The 24,512-nt window shown below is 47.1% G+C and overlaps 1 protein-coding gene across 1 annotated transcript; it reads right to left on the bottom strand.

Moving 5' to 3' along the window:
* Nucleotides 1-5,062: 5,062 nt before the first annotated feature.
* On the bottom strand, nt 5,063-23,647 carry wizb (WIZ zinc finger b). The gene is made up of 16 exons (XM_076083266.1): nt 23,472-23,647; nt 23,188-23,380; nt 22,891-22,966; nt 21,547-21,674; nt 19,839-21,464; nt 18,434-18,886; nt 17,324-17,728; nt 15,136-15,288; nt 14,205-14,747; nt 13,683-14,129; nt 13,081-13,593; nt 12,372-12,899; nt 12,068-12,279; nt 9,514-9,808; nt 8,481-8,637; nt 5,063-8,049 (listed from the first exon to the last, which is right to left on the bottom strand). Exons 1-16 carry the CDS (start codon nt 23,568-23,570, stop codon nt 7,629-7,631), a joined length of 6,249 nt encoding a protein of 2,082 aa, XP_075939381.1. The 5' UTR covers nt 23,571-23,647; the 3' UTR covers nt 5,063-7,628.
* Between the last annotated feature and the right edge of the window lie 865 nt (nt 23,648-24,512).

Genomic DNA, 24,512 nt, shown 5'->3' with positions numbered 1-24,512 from the left:
TCAGGCTAACAATAAGTCCAGTTGGGACATTCACCTCAGGGATCTGATCTCAAAAGGGAGATATGAACTTTTCCTGTTTCCCAGTGTTCCCCTCTGAATTAGCGTCTGAAGATTCAAAACAAATGTCAGTGACAAAATCAGGAAGTATCAAGATGAAGCAGGCCCAAAGGGGCCAGAGTGTATCCTGATACAGATTAACTTATTAAAATATTTGGATCCATCAGTCCAGACGCTTTAATCCCCTCGGCGTGGCTCACTGGATGCGTGCGAACAGAAAACAGTTTAAAAGGTGGATTATCTCTCACGCTCGCACCAAAAATGGAGAAATGAAAAGTTAATACCAGTAGATCGACCTATAAAGGACTTGCAACTACTTTTTGTTTCTCAGCATCTGACATCTGATGCAACTTTATAGCCTTAAATCCAGTTTGACCTGGAGAAATATTCTGCATCCTATTAAAACAATGAAATGTTTTTTTATTATTGGTATCATTAAAGTGATTCAAAGACTCAAATTAAAATTAAAATAACCAACAGGGATGTGGTTGAAATATGATTACAGTCAGAATAACACCCTAAATGAACACTTCCTCTACGTGTTAGGATAAGTAGTAGGCTGATAGAGATTACCAGAGGCCCAGGTGTGTTCAGTGCTGCTAGCTAGACAAACCACAAACGACAACACTAGAATACTTATATACCGAACATCTTTTGGGCTGGCTTCTATTGAGCCTTCTGCTTCAGCTAGCTAGCCGCTGACCCCAAACAAACAACCCGCTGCAAGCCTTCAATTTCCTTCCTCAGTCATTACTTTCTTCCTTTCACGAGCACAGACGAGACACTAATAAAGAGCCAACGCCCAGTCAGTCTCGTTTTTCAAAAACATTATGGGGGCTCGGCCCCAAATTGCTAATTTTGGTCAACAGCTTTGTGGCTTTTTGTCTACTCTTAGCCAGTAAGGCTGGCCATTTATATTTATTTTTTAAGATTTTTTGGGGGGCAATTTTGCCTTTATTTCACCCAGAAATGAGTCAGCATTTTTGCACTTCCGATTCCCTCCAAATTCCAAGTAGCTGAATGATATCAGGAAATGGGTAGAATCGACTGCAGTTTAGTTAGGTGTCAGTGCGCTGTGTCTTATCAATCTTTGTACAAGCAGATTAAACAGCAAACGAGAGCGCTGAGATGGGATCAATACTAATCCCCTGCAGGCATTGTCGGGAGCAGAGCCTGCAGGGAAGCAACGGCGGTGGGTCGGGGACCAAAGGAAAACACCTGGGCGGCAATGTCGCAGCAACATGTGCTGAAGAAGAAAGAGGAGATGAGATGAGAGGAGATGACACTGCCTCTTCCTGTTTGGAAGAAGCAGGAAAGATATTTCCTGTGACTTCCGGCCAGATCTAATACTGGTTTTGTGTCTGCCTGCTGGGTACGCGATCAAAGATGGAGGACTTTGAGGAAAACAGCAAGATTTATTCTGTCGCACTTTGATTAACATCAAGATAATCAGGAAGCTGTACTCCATCAAAGACCACCCGTTTGGTTTGTGCCTTCAGAACATCTTTTGATAAAGACTTCAAGCATCTTTTTTGTCGGCGTTTGAACAATTCTTGCTTTCATCTGAATTCATGTCCGGAATCTTAATTTACCAAAAAGAAAAAAAAGAAATAGCTGCAGCCGTGAACCGGTGACCACGCAGTGATACAATTGCTCAGGGATTGAGTTGTTTATGCATCATGTTGCTATTTATGAATGTTTACAGCATATGTCAGATGTCAACAGATACTGTAAATGTTTCACTAAAATGTGTCTTTTCACATTCCGTTTTTTGACACATTGCACCATCGCATATAATACTGTGCCCTCTCCTTGGAATCCAAGGGAGTTATTTATTTACAGAACAAAATAACTGTTCTGTAATCGATGCCATCTGTGTCTCACTGCTAAAGATTAGAGTTACTGTTGATTTTATTTCACTGTCTTTGATTGCGGCCTTATTTCTGGTCTGGATTCAGAGCGCAGCCCCTTGATGTCTGTGTATTGGCAGGTAGTCGGGGTGGGACATCTGCAGCTGCACCAGCATGGTGCAATCTTTCTCCTTTTCTCCAAAATATACACCTATTCACAGTGCGACTCCCCTCTAATGGGGATTGCTCTGCACAAATGAATGAACCAAGATTTTTAGATTTTTTTTAAAGCTGTACAATAGATGTATTTTGCAGCGCGATGAGGACTGCACAGCTGTATTTGGGGAGGTCTTGAACTCTGTTCTTGTGAAGCCTCTTCGCTCGTCCCCACACTGTTATCTCAGTCAGCTTCCCATCACTTAATGAACTGAGGGGGAACGCGATCCACACAGATGTTTTCAGACAGCATTGTCCACATGGATGAGTGTGGGAGCTGCGTGTCCAAGTAAAACAAACAGCACTATAGGCTCCAGCATCTACACAAGCTGTGCACCGGATTTAAGTGTATTCTCACAGGAAATATAGGCCACTATATCAACGCGCTATATATCGTTAGTCCACTGACATCGATCAATGAGGACTGAAAGTTACAAGGCCAAGCAATTTACTGGTAACATAGCGTCTTAAAACATACACTGATGTGCATCCACTTTAGCAGAACTCATTAACTTCATCATTGATCGGAAATATTGCTTTTGCTCAGGTTATTGAGAATTGATCTAGGAAAGGGTTTCAGAGTCAGGGGATTGCTTTCATAAAACATGAAGTAAAGTCATTAAAGTCTTTCTGTCTAGCAGGTTCATTTGTCTCCGCTGTGAGCGAGCGCTCTTAAAAAGGAGTCTGCAGTTCCCATCAGCTGCACGGTGCTTTTTAGCATCTTCCAGCTCATTTGTTGTGGTTTTTCCGTCCCGCAGCTTTACTGTTGAGAGACGGCCAAAATTAGCAGCTATAGCCTGGTGAACATGGTGGAGCAATTTAGCAGCTAAATAGACATATTGTATTGTTTAGCTGAGATCAAAAGAGAGTGAACACTGCACTCACATAGCGGTTCTTCTGCTCTGCCTCAGACTGGAAAGCATCAGCTTTCCAATCTGAGGTGGTGAAAAAGGCTGCCAGCAGTATACAGAACCGGTAATGGTGTGTACAAAGGCATGTCAATCTGTGAACAGGGGGTGAAGAACAGAAGATGGAATAAAGTTACGGTCTCGTCATCCGTGGAGACCACACACATCTATAGCCAGAGACATCAAACAGACGTATCTGTATTTGTTGATTTTAGTGAGGCTTTTAAGTCCAGATGAAAAGGCTCTTGGATTCAAGTGTAATGCTGCTCTTAACCTGCGGATCACAGGTTTCCTGTCCAACAGACGACCAGTACAGGTGCTCCACAAGGTACCAGTTTAGCACCTTTGCTTCTTTTGCTGACGATATGGCGCTCGTTGGCCGAGTCTGTGAGGAGGGCGTTGAAACTATGTATAACCTATGTAACCTGAAATGAATGTAGGTCAAATCAAAAGAGCAACACACGACACACTTGACAACAGTGATTGATGGCCATCTGTGGTTCAAAGAAAATACTTTGTTTTCAGAAAGTCACACAGTATATGCATCTCCTTAGAAAGTTAAACCTGCATTATCTGATCATTTTGAACACTTGGGGGCGGCAGAAACAAGTTCAACATTGGTTTGACAGAAGGTTGTAATCTGACTTGCCGAATTACATTCTCCTTTTAGCTCCGTTTTGGTCTCCACCAACTCCTGAGAAACAAACCTGCCGTTTGGTGTTGGGACAGTTTACAGGGTGTTTATCCGAGTAGTTTTGCCGAAGTGACCATCTTCACCTTACACAATGTCACGGATCTAGTGTTGTACGTTATAGATACAAAAATATTTCATTGCAGCTTTAAATCATTTTGAAGTTATTAAGCATACTTTGATGATGATGTATAAGAATTTGGTGTAAACTATTTTCTGAGTCATGTGGTGTTGAAACCTGATCGATAGGAAAACAGAAGAATGACTAATAGATGGTAAAAACAATATGAGCATACCATAGGTGCAATTATAGTGCCTTGCAAAAGTATACGCCCTCTAGGTGTTTTTCCTGTTGTGTTGCATTACAACCTGGAATTTACATGGATGTTTTTGTGACTTCTGCAGCTGCACTTTCTCTCTTAAGTCCAAACTAAACATCTAATTACAGTGTGACTGAAGCCTTTTGGATTTTTATTTGGATTTTATGTAATGGCTCCACACAAAATAGTCAAAATTGGGGAAGTGAAATGAAACAAAAAACAAAAAATCTAAGACATAAAGCCCAGCTCTGTGGAGTGTAGAGCTTAAAGTGGTCATAAGGCTCATTCAGGGATATCTTTGGGCTCTTTGTTGCCTCCATGATTAAGCCCCTCCCCTCCTTGCCTGGTCCGTGAGTGTTGGTTGGCTGCTCTCTTTTATAACCCAATGCCAACCCATATTGTAAGTGACCCTCCGTTATCAGCTATCAAAATGTGTCTTTAACTAACTAAAACTTGCATTCAGCTCCTCGATGTAATCCATCAATAGTTTCTTATAACTACCTTCATGGAAACAATCTCCTCACAATGTCCATTCAGCAGCTGCTCTGGAGCTTTTAGTCATATCACATGATCTTCATCAGCAAATTAAAGTTGGTTTACATTTCAGTTTGTTTCTGAGCACTTTAAGGACTTCTCATGCATGTTGGGTTAGATTGTTTTGTCAACCTTTGTTTCCAGGGGAGTGAAGCTGTAAACTCTGAATCGAGGCCTTTTAAAGTCATTGTTGTTTTGTTCTAGATGACTTTACTCTATTGACTCTATTGTTTTTTTATATGTATGCCATGTTATTAAGGCAAAGACAATTTCCACATTGTGGTCAATTAAGTTCCGAACTAACTTCTGTTTTCCCATCCATCTAAGGCTGTGTTCAAGCTTGGAATCAACCATGTAACCAACATAAAGATGCTATTGTACCTCCCCCTAGTGGCCAAAAAGCATTACAACTGAAGACAATCGACAAATCGGACGAGCGTGCAAAGATGCGCTCTCATGTTCCAATGAAGGCGACAATTCAGTGTCTGAAATTGAAATCACATTTATTGTTTGTTCTTTGAGTTGATTCACTTAAAACCCTTTTGTGTACAGTACGTTTCTTTCCTCAACTGCATCTTTTTCTTCATCGCCAACGTCATCGTCTTTTTACACACCCGTACACGCAGACACACACACACACACACGCAGACACACACACACACACACACACACACACACACACACACACACACACACACACACACACACACACACACACACACACACACACACACACACACACACACACACACACACACACACACACACACACACACACACACAGAGAGAACAGCCGGTTACACCAGCTGAGTCTTCTTCAGGTAATCTTAAAGGGAACTCCAATGCACCGGACTGAGACCTGCAGGTGAGGCCACGGTATCTGCTACCCCTTGTGAAGGCAGAGGAGGATCGCGTCTCTCCGCGCAAAGTGGTCCCCTTTAAAAGGCCCTGCGTATTAGAGTCCTGCCATACCAGGACTTGACCATCGCATTCCAAAACACCGTCCTCGCGTTCAGCCGCTCACCGGCTCCCGAACCCGCGACACTCTTCTCCAGCACCAAAGTTTCAGCTTCGGAGAGACTAAAAATAAAAAATACTCTAAAGATTCACCTTGCAGGACTGCAAATACAGAAATGTACAGAGCAATAAAAAATACAGAGCATCAAAAAGGTTGAAATCAAATCACGATAGAGGAATTAAGATCACTTACTTTTTTCTTTTCAACTACCTCACTAATAGAACTGCTGATGGCTCTACTAGCGTCAACAGTTTCTTAAGTACATGTAGTTATATAGTATGCATCTATACTCCATAAAAGGGTCTGGGGGGGCATCGTTAGGATCGTCAGCCAACATGGACCCCTTTAGGTATTGCTTCAGTTCTGAGTCGCTATGAACGCACTCTGAAGCAATGTTCGAAAAGAAACAGACCGCAGAGGTCCGACGTGTTTCTGGTGTTTGGACTGGGCGCTTCTCAAGAGCCCTGTTTGGTTCATGTTTACTTGCAATACTCTAAACCTCGCAGTATCGGCAGGAGTCCCGCGAAGTGGCTCCGGTGGCCCGAGTCGTCTTTTCTCTGCTGTGTGCGCGTTAGCGGATGCGGAACACCGCCGGCTGGTTCAGTCCGTCGTTCGGCGTGGAGGAACTCGGGGGAACTCGATGGCTGTGCAGAGTTTCCTCCACCACCAGGTCCAATGTAAACAGCTTTTACAGAGGCAAGACAAGGAAGTAAACAGACTCTTTGGCACATCCCAACACACGATGACGGATGCATTTCAAGTCCTGATTAGACCGCGGACAGACAGGCTCACACATTTAGTCCACTTGGAGCTAAGGAGAGGGGGCTTTCCTATCAGCGGGTTAACGTCAGTCTCTCTCTTTAAACCGGGAGACAAATGCACATCTGCTATGTATGTACACAAACATACAAACTAACACACACACACACATTGTGTGCACTAGTGTAAAAGTGCACCGCTGACCTATTTTCAAACATTCCAAAGTTCTACTTTAGCTTTAAAATGACCTAGCTTACCACATTCAGATGCATAATAATAAATAAATAAGAGCTTGGGTTAAATGTAAAAAGGCAGGAAGAGAAAGGGCAACACTGTGAATGGAAAAAAACTTCAAAAAGTGTAACCTTGGCCCTGCTTCTCAAAAATAAAATAAAAAAGCTACTACCTGCTGAAAGCAGCGGACCGTGGAGTAGTGACATCATGAAATGGTACAGTAACATGGGGCGTATGTTTGATTGTGTGCATATAAGGTTTCAATAGGTGCTTTTTAAGATACATTCAAGCAAAATGTATATTTTGGGAAAGAGAATTACATTATAAAGTCAACAAGGGGGAGTTTCCCTTTTTGGGTGTGCTTCAACTTCTGGCTCCTTTAACCAATTGGAATTAGTCTTTTAGTCAAATCCCGCCCATTTTTTAAATGGGCGTTTCAGTAAGTGCCGAGTGACAATGTCACTGTTGAAAGTGCCCGTTTTAACACTTCGTGTTACCACATGTTTGACGTCTCGACCAGACGAGACTGGCGTGATTATAAATGTCATTTAATCTCAGTCGGGACCTTTAGGTGAGAAGGCCGGCGCAACCGGCGTGCTGATAGAAATGGTCAAAGTCTGTTCATAAAAGGAAATGGGGGACGAAACTGTAGCAGACAGGAGGGTTGAAGCTTGATAAAGGGCTACATTAACCCCTAAATCCCCAGGTGACTGGGAGGAGAGAGGTACAGCAAAGGTCTGCGTCAACACCTGGACATTCAATAGAAACAAGGCAATCACAAAACACTAGTTCATCTCTCCTCATGATACTTGCCAAACTCGCGGATAAGCCAGGAGAGCTTCGTTCCCCTGGTAACGGGACTTAGTAACAGTCCAGAAAGCTGCTTCAAAAGGTGCTTGGGGCTCAGAGGGCTCTTTGGAGGGGAAACGATCCTCTCTCAACACTTTGTGAAGGCCGAAAGGAAAGAAGCGGATGGACGAAGAGATATTTTTAAAAAAAGGGAAAAAGAAAAGGGTTTAAATGACAGCGATGAGTTTGAGCTTACACTGTCTGGGCGGGGAGGGGGATAGAAGCTGGAGATAGGGTGGGCTGCTCCTCCGAGACAGTTACAATCTCTGTGGCAGTGACCGGCGGAGCACACTCGGCCACCGGAGGCGTGGTGGAGCAGCCGTCAGGAGGCGCGTCGCGGGTCGGGGTGGAGGCTTGGGCAGGCGTGGTGGAGGTGGTACTGGAGGTAGAGGTGGAGGCCGGGGGAGAGGCTTGGACAGGGACCGGGGCCGCGGCGTCGACCGGGGCCACGGCGTCGACCGGGGCCGCGGCGTCGACCGGGGCCGGGGGTTCAGCGGGGGCCGCTTTGGGCGCGGCGGCCTTGTTGTAGTTCATCTTGAGGATGTGCTGCTGGAGGTGTCGGATCCAGTCCTCCTGCACCGACAGTGGGCCGTGAAACTCCACCTCGCAGAATCTGACGCAGGCAGAAAAAAAGAAAAACACATATTAAAGATGGAATTATGCAGAAACAAGTCATCTGCATATTCTGTTGCTGCAGCAACGTTTTTCACACAAAGGAACCAAATACAAACTGACGGTGTTAAGCGCCTCCCTCGGGAGCAGACGATTCTGTTAAAACTTTTGTACTGCAGTCATATCAGAACTTAAGCACTCATTGGTGTTGCCTGAAAATCCCAAATGATTCAGGATTCTCAATATAGCGCATTAACCGCTACAAGTGGAGTGCTGCTCAGCAGGGGATGGGGGTGGGGATTACAGGACTATTTAAAACTTAGCCCGACAGTTCTATTAATGCTACTGTCCCTAAAATGTCTAATGTTAAACAGGCCCTGAACGTTTTCCTCTCGGGCCGCCCTGCTCTAAACACACACGGGTTCCACTCACCGGCACTTCAGGGTGTAGAACTTGCCCACCAGTTTGACCAGTGGGTAGGAGGGCGGTTTGGGCACCAGGGCGGGGACGGTGCCTGTGCGGGGGGGTTTGGGAGGACTCTCCGTTCCGTCTGGGAACGACGGGTGCTTCAAGGGCCGCCGCTCATAACCTTAGCAAGAGGAGGAGGATGGGGGAAAAACAGGGTCGGTGCAAAGTTGTGCTGAGCCACAACACTTGAATGTCACTATTTTTGTCTTTTAGGGGTTGTTTGTTTAGTTAAACCCAGCTGACTTAAAAACTGCAGTAATTCTCTCTTTTCTTATTTAATTTTGGACTTCCAAGGTAAATTTTCTTGACAAAGAAATAAAATTGATAAATAATGCAAGCCAATTCAATGTAAAAAAATAAGATAAAAGGCAACTCACTGCCTCACTGAAAACAAAGGCTAGCGCAGTACTGTGGCTTATTTACTTCCCCTGATGGAACACCTCATTTTCTGTGTTTCTTTTCTTTTATCATAACAGACTTTTCTTTGCCTTGCATCTAATGTATCCCAAATTTAACCCTAATATTGTGTATTTGCACTCAGCCCCCTTTTTATCGACAGCTAGCTGCGCCGTGAGGCGGTACTTAGCCACAGCGGTGCGTCAAGCTAAATGCTAATATGCTCTCAGGGAAAACGCTAACATTCTGATGTTTAGCAGACCAAATGCCTGTAAAAGCACCGTCGTTCCCATAAGCCTCAGTTTTACTACAATGTTTATCATGTTTACCATGTTTAGTGTGTTAGCATGCTAACGTTTGATAATTATCACTAAACATAAGTAACACTGAGATATTTCGGTCTGGGCCAACCAACTGATGTAACGCTAAAGCGTGGCTAATTGCGGCCAACCAACTGACAAGGTCAGTAGTCTAATTGTTAAAATTGTTTTCTCAGAGGCCTACCGAGCCCAGCACTACCTAGGAACGTACAGAATTGGGTAAATGGCACATGCAGGCATATGCCATGGGAACCAAACCATATGCTGTACCCCTGACGTACCTCTCGGCAGGCGGACGTTAAGCTCACTGCGCGCCACCTGTGCTTGGAGCGGGAGGCCGCCGGCGAGCCGCGAGGGGCTGGGACTGCTGCGGCCGGGCCTGAACAGAGCGTGGAGGTTGGGACCGGCTTCACCCTCGGCGGTTCTGGAAGAGCCCTGGCTGACCTCGCGGCTCAGCCCGGCCCGCACCAGGCTTACAGCCAATGAAGACGACCACTGGGAGGAGGAGGAGGAGGAAGAGGAGGCCTTCTGTGATGAGATGGGGAGGATATGATCAGAATCCGTTGAGCTGCTCTTCTGGAAGAGGGACAGAGATGAGTTTGCTAATCAGCATTATGTCAAACAAGAGACACTTGTCCTGCCATGTTCTGTTGTAATTACCATGATAATAAATTAAACATAACTAGTTATACCAATCAGGTCATTATGAGGCCAAATAATGCGTATAATAGCAACTCTTATCAATACACTCTTTTTCATATAACATTGACAGCATTTATTATCCTCATCTTAAAGGAATAGTTCAACATATGAGCTGATCGATACCCCTCTCAGAAAAATGAAGCAACTGCCAGCAGCTAATTAGCCTAGCATAAAGACGACCACATACCAGCACTTTAAAAGCTCACTAATTGACACGTTTGTTTCTCTCTTTCTTGTTTAATTAATTAGTACAAACACAGAACGGTAAATGTTGTGGTTTTACAGGGGATTCTGTGCTGGACCATTTCTTGGTTGGTGCAGCGGCTTACGAGCTAAGCTAACTTTGTAAACTTAGCTGACCGGCTGCAGCTTCCCATTTTACCGTACAGACAGCAGCGTGATGGCAATAAATGCCAAAATATTCCTTTAATTTGCTATAGAAAGGATTTTGACTGCCAATATATACATATATTTAGTTTAATAGTGGTGCATTCCTTTAATTGGGATTTATCTATTTATTTATAGATTTAATTAAACTATTGTATTATCTAAATTTTGCACATATTAGTTTCTACTAGCTGCTGTTTGAAGACCATGTGCTGCACTTGAAAGCTCCGCGGTGGAATAAAGAATATTTGTGTCCATGAAAAGGCATCTCATTGTTATTCAGAGGACATAGAGATCTCTTTGAAGCCCCGACGCACAGAGCAGTCCACCCACACAGGTGTTTTCACTCATTTCCTGATTAGACCTGATTGACGTGCCTCTTGCTTTCCTGTCAATCCTGTTCAACCTTCTCATTGGTCTTTTAAGAGTCCGTCGACATCACACAATTCCCAGCATAGCTCCACCCCTCTTCCCCCTGACCCAGAGGTCTAATCAGCTGCAATTAAAAACACCTGAGGCCAATGCAATCGCTGAGCATCTAAATGAACTGAAGGGAACATTTTTCACAATATTATCAATTCCCTGTGTTTCTTATTTATATTTTTTTTAATAATTGGGTGTTTTATATATTTGGGTACAATTAACAATATTTTGTAATGTTTAATATTTTCTCGATTTCTCTTTTGGTCCATACAATGTCAGTTAATAGTGAAAAATGCCCAAAAATTCCCTGAAGCCCAATACGAGTCTTCAGATGAATTACTTACACATTAATTAAATAATTAATTAAAACCCCAAATATTGGGTTTGCTACCACAAAGACAGTAGCATTAGCCACTGGAACTGGGGGAGTGTTTAGTTTTTAGGTTTTTTTTGCCTGAAAGATGATGCCAATTAATTAATTGCCAAAATAGTTGCTGATCAATTTTCTGTTGATTGGCTAATCAATTAATGGTCTACATGGTCGGTCTATTTTAAATCATGCATTTAAATCAGCAGCACAGAACAGCACGCACAGCTTCGGTGGGTTCGTTCCTCCCTTTACAGTAATGATTACAAGGACATTTAAAAGGTGATCCGTTCTGTATGTGTGTCACATCACAGCTTGGGGAAAAAGGTGTGACAGTGACGCAAATGCACCAGAAAGTAATTCAGGAGGGAAAGAAAGCAAAGGGAGAGAAAAAAAGCCTGTACGTTTTCTCCTATCAACAGCATGCCATAATTTATCTGAGGATGAAACATAAGCTGCCAGGCACCCTGGTTACTATGGCAACTATCAAGTCAGTTATTCTGGCATCCGTCCCCACAGTGATTTCTGCCGGGTGACGAGACACAGGGTCTACAGTAAGGCTCAAAGCTGTTAGACAACACGTCTCTGAAGCTTTCCAAGACACAAAATGTCTGTCGCGCCACCAGCTGAGGAGCGTTAGATCTCGGAGCGAGGCGCCTATTCAAACACGCTGGGAGGAAAGAGAGCGTGTCAGAGGAGTAGCACAGAAGGTTGTGATCTTGTGTTGTATCGCCGCCGCTGAGCTTTGTGGGAGGTTCTTCTTCTGAAATGTTACATCTTTTCTCCGAGAAAGAGAAGAAGAAAAAACAAACTCGCAACAAAACACTTCGCTGAAGTGTGAGAGAGAAAGAAAAAAAAAGTCAAATCTGTGAGCGTCCTCGGTTAATAAAAACACCTGCGTTGACCCGAGTTGTCACGCACAAATGAATCACCAGCAGCTGGCTGCCTCTGCTCACCTTCTTGAGGGTGGAGCGGTTGCCCTGCATGTAGCTGCGATGCATCTCCAGCACCTTCTGCGGCCTGCTGCGCATCCAGGCGCTGAGCGTCTCGATGGGGGATCCATTCACGCACCACTCCGTCACGCCGAACTGCCTCAGGTGGGCTCGCGCGTGGCTGGCCAGGGCCTTGCGGTTCTCGAAGTAGAAGCCGCACAGCTCGCAACTGGGATCTGAAAATTGCGGAAAAAGGGATGAGAGATCGTCTTTTAAAGAATACAATCAGTACACGATGGAGGGGGGGAAAAAACAACCACTAACTCACCCTGGTGTCCGTGTTTGTCTGGGGAAGGTTTTCTTTTGAAGGAGAAATCATGTGGCAGCGGTGACAAAGCCTTGAGCTGATGTGGCGGTGACTTGGCGGTCTCCACTGGCTGGGCCTCTTCAGACAGAGGCCTCTTCCCCAGTGGGGAGAGTCTGAAGAACTTCCCCGGTGGCGGGGTAGCAGACGTGGACCCCAGGCCCTGCTTGTGGAGCCTGGACCCCGACTGCAGCAAGCTGAGCGGAGACTTGCGGAACTTGGAGGACTGGTAGCCTGAAACACCCAAACCCTCTGTGTAATCCCACAGGGGACTGCTGGCCCCCTGGGTCGACTCCTTCTTCACTCCCACCCCTCTCTTGTGCATGACCTCCCTCAGGGTGTCGATGGGCGAGCCGTTGACCGTCCACTCGGTGATGCCCATCTGGCGCAGGTGGGAGCGGGCGTGGCTGGAGAGGCCTTTGCGGTTCTCGAAGTACTCCCCGCAGAACTCGCAGCGAATATCTCTTGTGGGCTCCACTTCATGGGCCATGGCTACGGAAAGACCGGAGGGAGAAAGTCAATGAAACAAGAAAGTAAGTAGAAGATCAAAAGAAGAGTAAGAGAGCACTAAAACACAAACATTACTGGTAAATAAGTATGTTTCCCAAAATGTAGAACAGTTCCTGTAGATTTGCTAAATTAACCCTGGAGACAAACATAGGATCCAAGTTACCCAAGTTGAGGGGGAACACACTGTCAGAGCTGCTCCAAGTGCAGTTCAGAGCTTCACCGGAGAAGCCGGCAGATCTCCCTGCGGTTCCTGGCGCGGTGACCTCCAGCTGCACCGGCTCAGGTTTCAGCTTGAGAATCAGCCCGCTGGCGGACGCCGGTGGAGCCGAGCTCGATTTAGACGGCGTGGACTGTGGGGGACTTGAGGGGCGGGCAAAGGCGAAGGGTAGGCGGCTGAGGAGGGTGGCAGAGGGAGAGGAGGAAGAAGAGGTGGGCAGAGGCGAACGAGGGGGTCCCGGAGAGGACCGGGATGGAGTTTTGAGAGGTTTTAGAGGAAGAGCACAAGGCAGGCCCCGCCTTGTGATGATCTCCCTCAGAGTGTCGATGGGTGAGCCGTTGACGGTCCACTCGGTGATGCCCATCTGGCGCAGGTGGGAGCGGGCGTGGCTGGAGAGGCCTTTGCGGTTCTCGAAGTACTCCCCGCAGAACTCGCAGCCTATTTCCTTCGGAGGTTCACCTAGAAGTTGAAAGAAGTGAACCGAAATGTGTTAAAACAGAAGCCTAACACCTCATCTGGAAACATCAATCGCGTGAAACAACACTCACTGTGTGGAAGGGCCATGAGCTCGCCACTACTCAGGCGGAAGACCCTCATGGAGGAGGACTTGTGACGCTTGGTGGGTGGGCCGAGCAGAGACGGGGCAGAGGAAGAGGTAGCTCTGGGCATGGACCCGCCGCCGGCTGTAGTCACCTTGCAGAGGAGGGAGGAAGAGGAAGAGAGGCTGAGCAGGGAGCGCTTTGGGCCGGAAAGTGTGTTGGTGAGGCCCCGCGGCCTTGCGCGGCCGTCGAGCTGCAGCGCGCCGGCTTTGTGCTTGAAGTCGTCCGTGTCGATGAGCTGGTTCAGCAGGTCGATGGGTGAGCCCTTGGATTCGGAGTACTCCACCCCAAAGTGCCGCAGGTGGGCCCGCGCATGGCTGGACAAACCTTTCCGAGTCTCGAACCAGGCGCCGCACAGCTGACAGACGATGTCCTTGTTAGGGTCCACCTCCAGTGCTGCACGTGAGGAAGAAATAACCAGACTTAGACAACAAACTTAAGAACTTTTCACGATGTTCCATAGACACTTACTGAGGTTGAGAGGAGCGTCATTCTCCTGCGGTGCCCAGGTGGGTTTGGTCGTGACGTTGGCAGAGAGGTTAGAGGTCAAGCCTTTCATTCCCCCGGCCTTGTGCTCAAGGGAGCGCAAGGGGGAAGACACGGGCAGCAGAGAGGATATAGGGGCTTTCCTCACAACTGAGGACGGGGAGCCGGAGTGAGGCAGAGCCGGTGAAGCACCGGGGGAAGGTGACGGTGTGGAGGAAGAAGAGGGTGGCACTGCTTTCGCCGCTTTGGCCAGGATGGAGAGGGGAATGGCTTTCTCGTCTAAGTCCATGTCTCCTAGCTCCTCATCCTTCTGAGGGACAGAGGCGTTCTTGGCGGAAAGGGGCTCCGGAAGAGATATCTGGCCGCCCGCGTGGTGCTCCTTGGCAATTTGGTAGAGGAGGTTGATCGGCGCCCCGCTGCTCTCCGAGACGCCGACGCCCAGCTGGCGCAGGTGAGAGCGGGCGTGGCTGGACAGCCCGCGCCTGGTCTCGAACTGGGCTCCGCACACCGCACACTTCAAATCGTGGACTGTGAACGAGGCAAGAACAGCTGGTGAGACATCGAACAAGCCTTATTTCAATGCAATTGATAAAGACACAAAGTTCGCAAAGTAAGAGCAGGTGGCTCGGCTTCCTTCAGAGGCCGTGGAGATCCTCGCTTACACTTCCTGTCTACACCCACCCTAGTCTTCAGGAACACTTGCCAAGTGCTGGAGGAGCTCTCATTAGCTCCTAACATACATTTGTCTACCTCTGAAGATTCCCCCGGGGACAACACTCACTTCAACGCTGACCTAGGGTCAGTTTTACAAGCTCCCCGCTGACAGCCACGGTAAAGCTCTGCTATAGCAAATCCAATCCCCGTGTCAACACTTTAGGGTCAGCGTTCCCGTTTTTTGTTTTTTTTCCTCCCTCACCCTTGGAGTCTGCATCCTCTTCGGGAGAGAGGCCGTCTGAGTCCACGCTGCACCGGCCGGCTTTCTGTGTCCGGCTTGAGCTCAGATCATCCAGTGCTGGACACTGGGGCTCCTCCTCGTCCTCATCATCCTCAGCTGCTTCCTCCTCCTCACCTAAAACATTACAGACAATAATAATAACAATAAAAATATAGTACCGTTATAAGTAGACTACAGGGCACAAGAGAAGAAATGCAATGTTAATTTGGCCTATTAAGCGACTGGGATAATAACTATTATAATAAAGAGTGTCTGACACTTAATTTCTATGCTTCTAAAATAAGTCAGCCTTTGAAAGCTTATTAATACATTTAAAAGACGCAGTCTTAGAGCAGGAAAACCTCCTCAGCTCATTGCCTATAATGTATCAGCTCTTGTAATAATAGCGCATTATAACGTCTATACTACGAGGAGGTGCACGTGAAAAAGAAATCAAGAAATGAATCCGTCAAAAAAAAAAAGGGGGGGAAAAGTAATAATTGCACTACTGTATGAAACAAACATGGCAGTCTCGGTTGCCCCCGCATTCAGACATTCCTGGGACAAATAAAAAAGTGCCATTTTATGCGACAAAATCGCGTAAATCAGAGGAGACGCGGAGACAGACAATGCTTTTTGTCTGGTGGGCGGCTCTGCGCTTGTCAGTTCATCTCCTGACTGTAAAAGAGCGATGTGACACCTCGGAGCGCAGCGTTATAACACCGTCTATTATAACGGAGACAATGGCACACAATCAGCCGGGTATTTATTTTAAAAACGGATCAAAGTAGCAACCACGCTAACTTGACTTTGTATCCATTCAAGGCGGAGTGACACTACGCGAGCGAGCTGATACTTCCAAGTAAAAAAAAAAAAAGAAAAAAGAAAAAGTGATACTTCGATTATACTTCGTTGATCCGCATAAGTTGGAATACTGGCTTACAAAGTTAACCATGTTTCCTGGGCAATCTCGCACGCAGTTGATTACAAAAAAACATGCACAAATGCGTGCACTTGAAAGCACAGCGTGTCCTCTATCAAAAATCAAAGCAAAGTAAAATGGCGAGGATTGGGCAACTGTAGGTAATTTTACAGATCCTGCAGCATTGGAAATACTGGACGTCATCCCAGACGTGCACAATAAAAAAGAGAAAGGAATCCACGTACGTTAAGGAAACACAAACTGTAACAACAAGACCACAACAGCCCCGAAATCATCACTATTTATCCGCGCGTGCAAAAAACGGGAAACAACCCGAAACAATAACAATGACCCGCTTTGTGAGCTATTTGACACCCGTGTCATGGGCTACCTGCATGGCTGCGCGCGACATTGGTTTTCTATACATAAGTATCGCATGATAATGAGGAGTTTTTTCCTTTTTTTTTTTTTTAATGGCTGAATGTCTGGCTACGATGTGACAAGAGGATGCGGCGCGAGACGCGCGGCGCCGTATACGCCGCCGTGCGATCCAAAAGGGGCACGCGGGTGCTCGGGAATTTCAGCGCGCGGTACTCACCGGTCCGCAACCGCAGTGCATCGGACTCCCCGGCAACCTAAGCCAGACAGTTTTTTTCCGCTATTGTTTGGGTCTACGGGGAGGTGGAAGCAGCCATTTTGCCCCCATATGCACCGCTAAGCTAAGGCGTGACCAATCGAGTGGAGGCGGAGGTTGGGATGAAATGCACCGAGTGCCACATCAACCACGGGGTATCAGTGACTCTCTCTCTCTCTCTCTCCCCCTCTCTCCCCCTCTCTCTCACACACACACACACACTCTCTCTCTCTCTCTCTCTCTCTCTCTCTCTCTCTCTCTCTCTCTCTCTCTCTCTGTTGAGGCTGATTTTCTCCACAGCCACCATCCTGATTCAAACACATTGCACAGCGGTGTCACCCGGGTCAAGGCCTTTTTTTATTCAGAGGTTAAAAAAGCAAACAGGCAGATGCACTTAAAACAACAGCATCTAAACTCAACATTACTCACTGCTCTATGAATTTGTAACAGTCTCCATGAACCCTCCAGGCATCATTACTGGGGTGACATACCCCGTGTTTAAAGTTCAAAGCACCAGATCACCATAATAACTATCAAACGCATCAGCATCCAGCAGGATAAATCAGGTGCTTTACGAGCCTACTTTTAAGGATAGATCAATAGTGACAACTTACCTCCACTCTCTTCTACCCCGTCCTCCTCCTTCAAGCGTTGAGGAGATGCTGAGGGCGGCGCATCCGGAACGGCCACGCTCTCGCTTGTGTCCCCCTCCAACTTTACCTCAACGATTCCCTCCCCTTCCTCCTCCATCTCCTTTTCCTCTTCTTCCTCCTCCTCCTCCTCCTCCTCCTCCTCCGAGTAGGTGCTCCGGGGGGGAGCCGTGGGGATCGTAAGGTCGGGCCTGCTGGAGAACAGCTCCCTCAGGATGTGGATCGGCGAGATGGTGACGTCCCAGTTGGTAATGCCGAAGTCGCGGAGGTGGGCCCTGGCGTGGCTGGACAGGCCGGCCCGGGTGTCGAAGCCGGCGCTGCAGAACTCGCAGTGCATCACGCTGAATGTGTCCGGGTCGAAGTTGGCAACTGTGTGTGTGGGGGGGGGGGCAACATGTTTAGACATATGACAGAATGTGCAGTGCAGCTGTAAGATGACTGGTCCAACAGCTATTGGACCAGTTGGATAAATTGCCATGCGATTTTGTACAGACAATCATGGTCCCCTGAAGATGAATCCTGCTGACTTTAATGATCCCCTGACTTGTCCTCTAGCTCCAACAGATGGTTAAAATGTTGTCATTTTGAGTGAAAAATCGGATAGATGGCCATTCAATTTGGTGCCCATTCATGTTCCCCACAGGATATATTAAAATCTCTTTGATGACCTAGATGAATTTGATGACAAGCTGTACTTTTTGTTTAGTGCTAATTAGCAAATATTAGCACGTTAAGCTTAAATGGTAAGCATTAAACCTTTTAATTTCTCCAGTTTTCTTACTCTGCGACATCATCTTGCGACCCCTCAGATTTATGACCCTTGCTTCGTCAGGTTGGGAACCACTGCTTTATGTTAACGTAACCACTGGTAAAAGCAGTTCACAATAAAGTGCTCCCAGCTGGTAACCAGAAATTTGATTTATAGAGAGAGGAATCCACAAAGCAACTACCGCATGGCTCACGTCGGGGTCATTGTGTCAAGCATATATTAAAACAAAGACATCATAAACCGACTGTCTGGGCTTTAGAATCTCTACACAACCTATAGCGAGATACCCGCCGCAAGCCGCTGACCTTTTTTCTTCTTCTTCTGATAGGAGAACTTCCTCTCAATCGCATTGACTTCCTCGGGGGATATGAAGTGACGCACATTGTAGCTGACGCCCACTCGGTTCAGGTGGCCCCTCACGTGATTGGCGAGCCCGATGCCATTATGAAATCGATCGGGGCAGTAGGGGCACTTCCTCTCCACACTCTTGAGCGCTTCCGAGTCTTCATCGATCTCGTCCGGGTCTTCGTCCAAGAACCCTTCCGACAGGAGACGTTGCACGTGCTCCTCGTCAATGTCAATGTCGTCGTCGTCGTCGTCGTCTTCGCTGTCAGTTTCCGCGGGAGCAGCGGTAACCCGGTTGCTCCTCCTCAGAAAGAAAACCTTTCCATCTTTCTCCACCTCCAGCTTGTCTTCGTCCGTCACACACTTCTCAGGGAGGAGCGAAAATGTGGTGCTCTGCTGTGCTGAGCAGTCCTCTATCAAGATAAAAAAAATCAATTCTGAATAAACAGACGAATCCTATTTAAATTTAACCAAAATGTTTACCTTAAATACCACATGTGAAACTTAGGTTTTGGGTGAGTCTTAAAGTCTGTCTGGCCTAAGTCACTATATCAATTGTTTACATTCAGTGTATTAATTTGATTATTGCCCAGTTTTTGCATTAATCTGATTAGTCTTTCAGGTAAAGGGATTACAGATAACTATGCTAACACAGCTAGATTTCTGCTACAGAAATGTGATAATTCATACAAACCCACAAACAGCTTTTTTAAAGGGTTATGTACTAGAAAAGCTACTTGTTGGTGTAACAAACAGTTGCCTTACACATCCAGCAGTCACGGAGCAACGTTAGCATTCATTTGTAGTCGTGTTCAGTCCACCTAGCAAATGTAAGTCCAATATTCACTCTACTTTTAGCTCTGTTTTTGGTCTCCACCAACTCCGAATGGAAATATCTGGCTTTTTAGCAGCTAAATGCTCCACAATGTTAAACAAGCTAATTGCTAACGTTTTACCATCAGCTGTTTGGTGTTGGGCAGGGAGCGTACAGTGGGTTTTCAAAGCCGTTTTCGCTGAAAACAGCCGCCTGCTGTGGTCTGGAAATGACAGTGTGAGCGGTTAGAGTGAATTGAAAAATTGTGAGCCGTAAAGTGAAAGCGATTAGCTTAAAGATGCTAAAATGCTCCGCAGAGCTACGGTGAACTGCAGAGTGAGTGGATTTTTATGAGAAAAAAATATTATGTGCAGCTTTAATATTTTCTGTATGATCAGGTTTTCAGCACAATTACAAAAACAAAGCTATGAGCAAGCAGAAATACGATGGATGTCTTATCCAATTTGAGAATGTGGATATACGACTTGGGTGACATAATGATTTAGCATTAGCATTAGCATTAGAGTCTTTAGTCTGACATTGAGTCTCACCTGTGCTGGACCGTGCTCTGGTGTGCGGTTTCCCTCCAACAGTTGAGTTGGCGTCTCGTTGGGAACACTCGGTGTCGAGCTCTGTGCTCTGCTCTTCTTCTTCTTCTTCTTCACTCCCAGTCAGCTTGTCATCCTCCAGAAACTTGGCCAGATCAGTCCAAGTCTTCCCTCTTCTGCTGAATCTCCTGTTCCCAACGCACTTGAAGACCACCTGGCTCGCGGGGCGAGCTGCTGCACCTTCTGGCGTCGCACCGCCCTCAGAAGCAGCGGCTCCTTGTTGGCTCTCGCCTCGAGTTGCATCGTGCGAGGATCCAGATCCAGACCCAGAGAGACGGTCAGAATCGAGGCTGGGTTTTGATATACGAGCACCCATGTCAGACCTCCAACGCTGGCCAGTCTCATCAGCCAGTGCTCCACTGATGGAGACCTGCGCCGGGTGAACAAGTTTCTGGTGTTCCCTCATTACAGTTTGACTGGAGGTCAGGAAGGCACAATGACCACAGGCCAGGGAAGTTGATGCCAAACACGATGGTGGACTAGGGGACGGGGGGGCAGCCTGGCGAGCGGATTTTTTTCTGTTGTGGGTCTTGGTGTGATTGGCCAGTGCCTGGGAGGTTCTTGTGCTGAAGTTACACTTGGTGCAGATGAAGCGGCGGCGGAAGGCGGAAACACCTCGGGCCGGAGCCAGACTTCGAACTGAATTCGGAGGAGCGCCGTCCGAGTCGAGAACTGCTGTGTCTGCTGTTGAAACCGGGGCCGGGGAAAGTGGCGGAGATGTTTCTGGCTCTGGCGTTTTGCCCGCATCTCGCATAATAGCCCTGTCCGAGCTTGTATGCTCCACCGCCTTACCGTCGAACTTCTGAATCTCTCCCACCTTCCCGTTTCCGTTCAGTTTCTCAATCTCCTCCAAGATCTTTAGACGAGACTCCTGGTGCCTCTTGTGGTGGTCGGCCAGTGCGAGCCGATTTGGCAGGTTCCATCCACACTCAACACACCGAAATCGGCCGCCCTTTCCCGAACGCCTGCCGCCCGCTGCGCCACTCTGACAGTGCTCCACTATGTGCTCCTGCAGGTGGACCTGCTTCTTGAAGTAAATGCTACATTCCACGCAGGTGAAGATTTCTTTACCCGGCTCTTCTTCCTCTTCTTCATTGTCCCCTTTCCCTCCAAACTTCATCGGCTCCTCCACTGCTGCCTCTCCGAAGCCGGCCTCCTCAAAATCGTACACCCCTGCACCTCGATCGAGCTGTGCCGTCTCAGTGGTTTGGGATTTTTGAGCAGTCGGCCGTTTGCCGGCCTCAGGCGATGTGCGCTTTAAGGTGCCAAGTCCGGAGAAGGGCCTGAGCAGCACCCTCTTCTTGCGGCACCGCTGAATGAATGTGCAATGAGCCCAGGGGGCGGGAGGGGGACTCTCGGGGTCCGAGTCTCCAGGGAAGGTATACACATCCCTATCAAGCTCCTTGGTTTCTTTTCCCTTGGGCCTCTTCTCTCCCTCACTATGGCCCACCTCCTCCTCCTCCTCCTCCTCCTCCTCCTCCTCCTCCTCCTCCTCCATTTGGCAACCATCCTTTGGTTTTCCTTTGGACAGAAACAGCTCGGATACATTCCACGCGTCGCTGTCTGCCACTGCGAAGAGAAAACGGAGGAGTTATGAATGGACGCTCTCAAGTGTGCAGGCAGCTCTGGGTTTCGTCCTTATGTTACTCACAGTCTGTTGGGCCGAGCAGAGACGTATTTGGCTCTTCTGTCTTTGTGCTCTCGTGGTCCACAGCAGTAGACCAGTCGGTCTCGCCATGCAAGTGCTGCAGTTTTTCAGGTTCATCTTCACTATGAAGTCTGAGCCGCGTCGGAAAGGGGAAAAGAGTTACATGACATTTCTAACAAGGGAAAGCAGCATCTCTGCCTGAAACAAGTCAAAATGACAGACCATGTGCGAGCTCTTATTTCTCATTGAAATTATTGGGGTTTTCGCAAACTGGGGGAAAACAGTCACTGTAATGCTGATTCCAGTATTTTGTAAATCCAACCAAATAAAAAAACAAGTGCAAGTATTTGTCCCCCATAATTTCAATCCTTGCAGTTAAGAAAAGGATTTGAAATAGGGTCTTTATTTAATATGATAATGTATTTCAATGGAATTATGTCGTGATACATACAGCTGCAACGGTTAATCGATTAGTTGTTGACTATAAAATATAAAGAATTCTCTAATTCTAGCTTCTTAAATGTAATTACTTTCTGGTTTCTTTACTCCTCTGTGACGGTAAACTGAATATCTTTGAGTTGTGGACAAAACAAGGCTTTTGAGGACGTCATCTTGGGCTTTGGGAACGTTTGGGAACGTTTATTTAACTATTCTATAGACTAAAATACTAATCGATCAATCAAATAATAAAATGGACATGAAACGACAACCAAAACAATCGTTAGTTGCAGCTCTGCAGTGATACACAATTACTTTGTATAAATTGATAATAAGAGAAAATCAGAAAAGATCATTTTGAACTAAAGTTCTTATTTAATTGAGAAAATACTTAATACTTTTCATCTGTCAATTATTAAGTTCACACAAGAGCATACAAGACCATGTGGTTATTTCATATATACACTACTTATTTATTGAGTTGCCAGAAAACACAAGTTGTGACATACGTTGTCGTGATAGAAGATTTTGGCCCAATATTAAAACAGACCCTCAAGTTGGGAAATAAAACATAGAGCTATATTATACAGTATGGGCCTGAATACAAGATTACATGGCAGGTTTCCTGGGAGAAACAAAAGCTATACAACTTGGACTTCAGCACTAAAGCTTTAGTTAGTCTTCACTTCCTTGCCGAGAGTGTTAAAGCCAGTTAGCTTAGCTTAGCTTAGCACGAAGACTGGAAACAAGAGGCACTACGACGCAAATATCCTGACGATCTGCCTTTTGTGACGTCTCTCTCTCTCTCTCTCTCTCTCTCTCTGTGTGTCTGGATGTTTTTCCTGAACTAAACCATCCGACATCGCTGCCCTTCCTCCTCCTCCTCCTCCTCCTCCTCCTCCTCCTCACCTGAGTCCAGAAGAAGGGGATCCCGGGCTGTGAGCAGCCAGACCGTGAGGGTTAGAAAAGTGCTGTAGCTCCTCTTCTGACACATGACAGCACACAAAACACACAACCACATCAACATCACCATCACCCCACAGTTATAGTCCACAGATATCAAAGATACACAGACATCTGACGACATGCACACTGAATCAACAATGAGAACAATCAGAGGTGTGGGGGGGGACACCGATGGCATCATGTATTTAGCTGCTACTTGTAATCACGACTGGTCCCAGTAGGTAATAAGCCATGTGTTACCATCCTGTGTTTCTCTCTCGGAGTCAGAGTCCCAGCTTAGGGAGGAAGGAAAGGCTGAGGACCTGAATCTCCTCTGTGCGCTCCTCCCTGGGTCTGCGCTGGGGCCGGACCCGGGACCCTCATCTCCGGCCCGCGCCACCCGAGAGCGTTTGGCAGACATCGGGCCGTCCCTCACATTTGGAGAGCATGAGGACTAGAGGGCGATAATAATAAAAAACAAACATGTAGTTTGACGCCAGGAGTGGCGCCGACGAACGATGGCGAGGACCGATGGGGTCTCTTACCTGTAAGGTGCATTCGAGGGAGGCGGGGTTTTGTGCTGAGGTGGAGGGTGCGGGCCCATAGCTGATCCCTGGGGTTAGGGGTCGCCCCTCTGGCTCCATGGTCCCCCCACCCCTCCCCCCAGAGAGCAGTATGGAGTCCCACTGGTGACCAGTCGTCCTACATTGTGCAGCTTCCTCTTCCTCTGGAACACACACACACCAAACCAGATAAAAGTTTCTCACCACTCGCCCTTTATACTCACAGACAACAACTACAGTAGCAGACTGTGCGGGAAGAATCAAAAATGACTGAAGAATCTGCAGAATCTGTCCTCAGTATTTTTATGGCCAGCTGCAGGTTTTTGGACTGTCTGGCCTATTTTTCTCTTAAAGAATGAAATAGGGCGCCCAGCTGGTTACATAAATAAGTCTCCTTTCCACTCAGGCCCATGTCCTCTCCTTGCTGCCCCCCCTTCTCAAAAAGCAGGAAAATGCCCGGGTACATCCAGGGTGTCCCAACGGGCTGGCCTCTGCTGCTCCAGAGGACATGGCTGGTACCGATCCGGTCGTTGTCAGGTGACTATGACAACAATGCATCCGCGCACGATGCCGTTTAGAAGCACAAAACGCCCAAAAGCTGCAGGTTTTTTTAATTTTATTATTTTTTTTGTGTGCAAATACTCACTGAATTCGGCCTGGCTTGCGGGTCGCAGTAAAAAAAAAGGGCTGGCTCGTTCAAGCGCCGCTCGTCATAGTTGTGAGGACGGAGCTGTTTCACCGCCCCGAGACGATGCTCGCCGGGGGCTTCGACTGCTCCCGCGGGGACAAACTTGTCCCTCCGAACCGCCGCTCAGGTTTTCGCATGGATCCCTTGAAGATGCCAGACGGAGGACTCCATGTTATTTGGCTCGCGGGCACGCCACGGCTGCGTACGTAAGTAACGTCGACGGGGAGGGCGACGGAGAAAGAGTTTTCGAGTCGGAACGCCAGAGTCAAGTTGAATAAGTTCAACTTTTTTTTTTTCTTCTTTTTTTAAGCGGCTCCTCGGTTTATATTCTCGTT

Source organism: Anarhichas minor, unplaced genomic scaffold, assembly GCF_050575085.1.
Source record: "Anarhichas minor isolate MPS153535 unplaced genomic scaffold, ASM5057508v1 ptg000007l, whole genome shotgun sequence".
NCBI classification, from domain to species: domain Eukaryota; kingdom Metazoa; phylum Chordata; class Actinopteri; order Perciformes; family Anarhichadidae; genus Anarhichas; species Anarhichas minor.
Note: the sequence above shows the minus strand (reverse complement) of the source record. Positions and strands in the feature narration are given on the sequence as shown.

What these genes read in the sequence shown, in the direction of transcription:
- wizb (XM_076083266.1), bottom strand. Translation starts at nt 23,570, where the DNA reads ATGGAGCCAGAGGGGCGACCCCTAACCCCAGGGATCAGCTATGGGCCC. An exon ending in TCAGAAGAAGAAGAAAAAAG is followed by an intron (nt 17,729 to 18,433) that starts GTCAGCGGCTTG and finishes CCACACACACAG; the next exon opens with TTGCCAACTTCGACCCGGAC. An exon ending in ACCGCTCCACCCTCAAGAAG is followed by an intron (nt 9,809 to 12,067) that starts GTGAGCAGAGGC and finishes TCCCTCTTCCAG; the next exon opens with AAGAGCAGCTCAACGGATTC.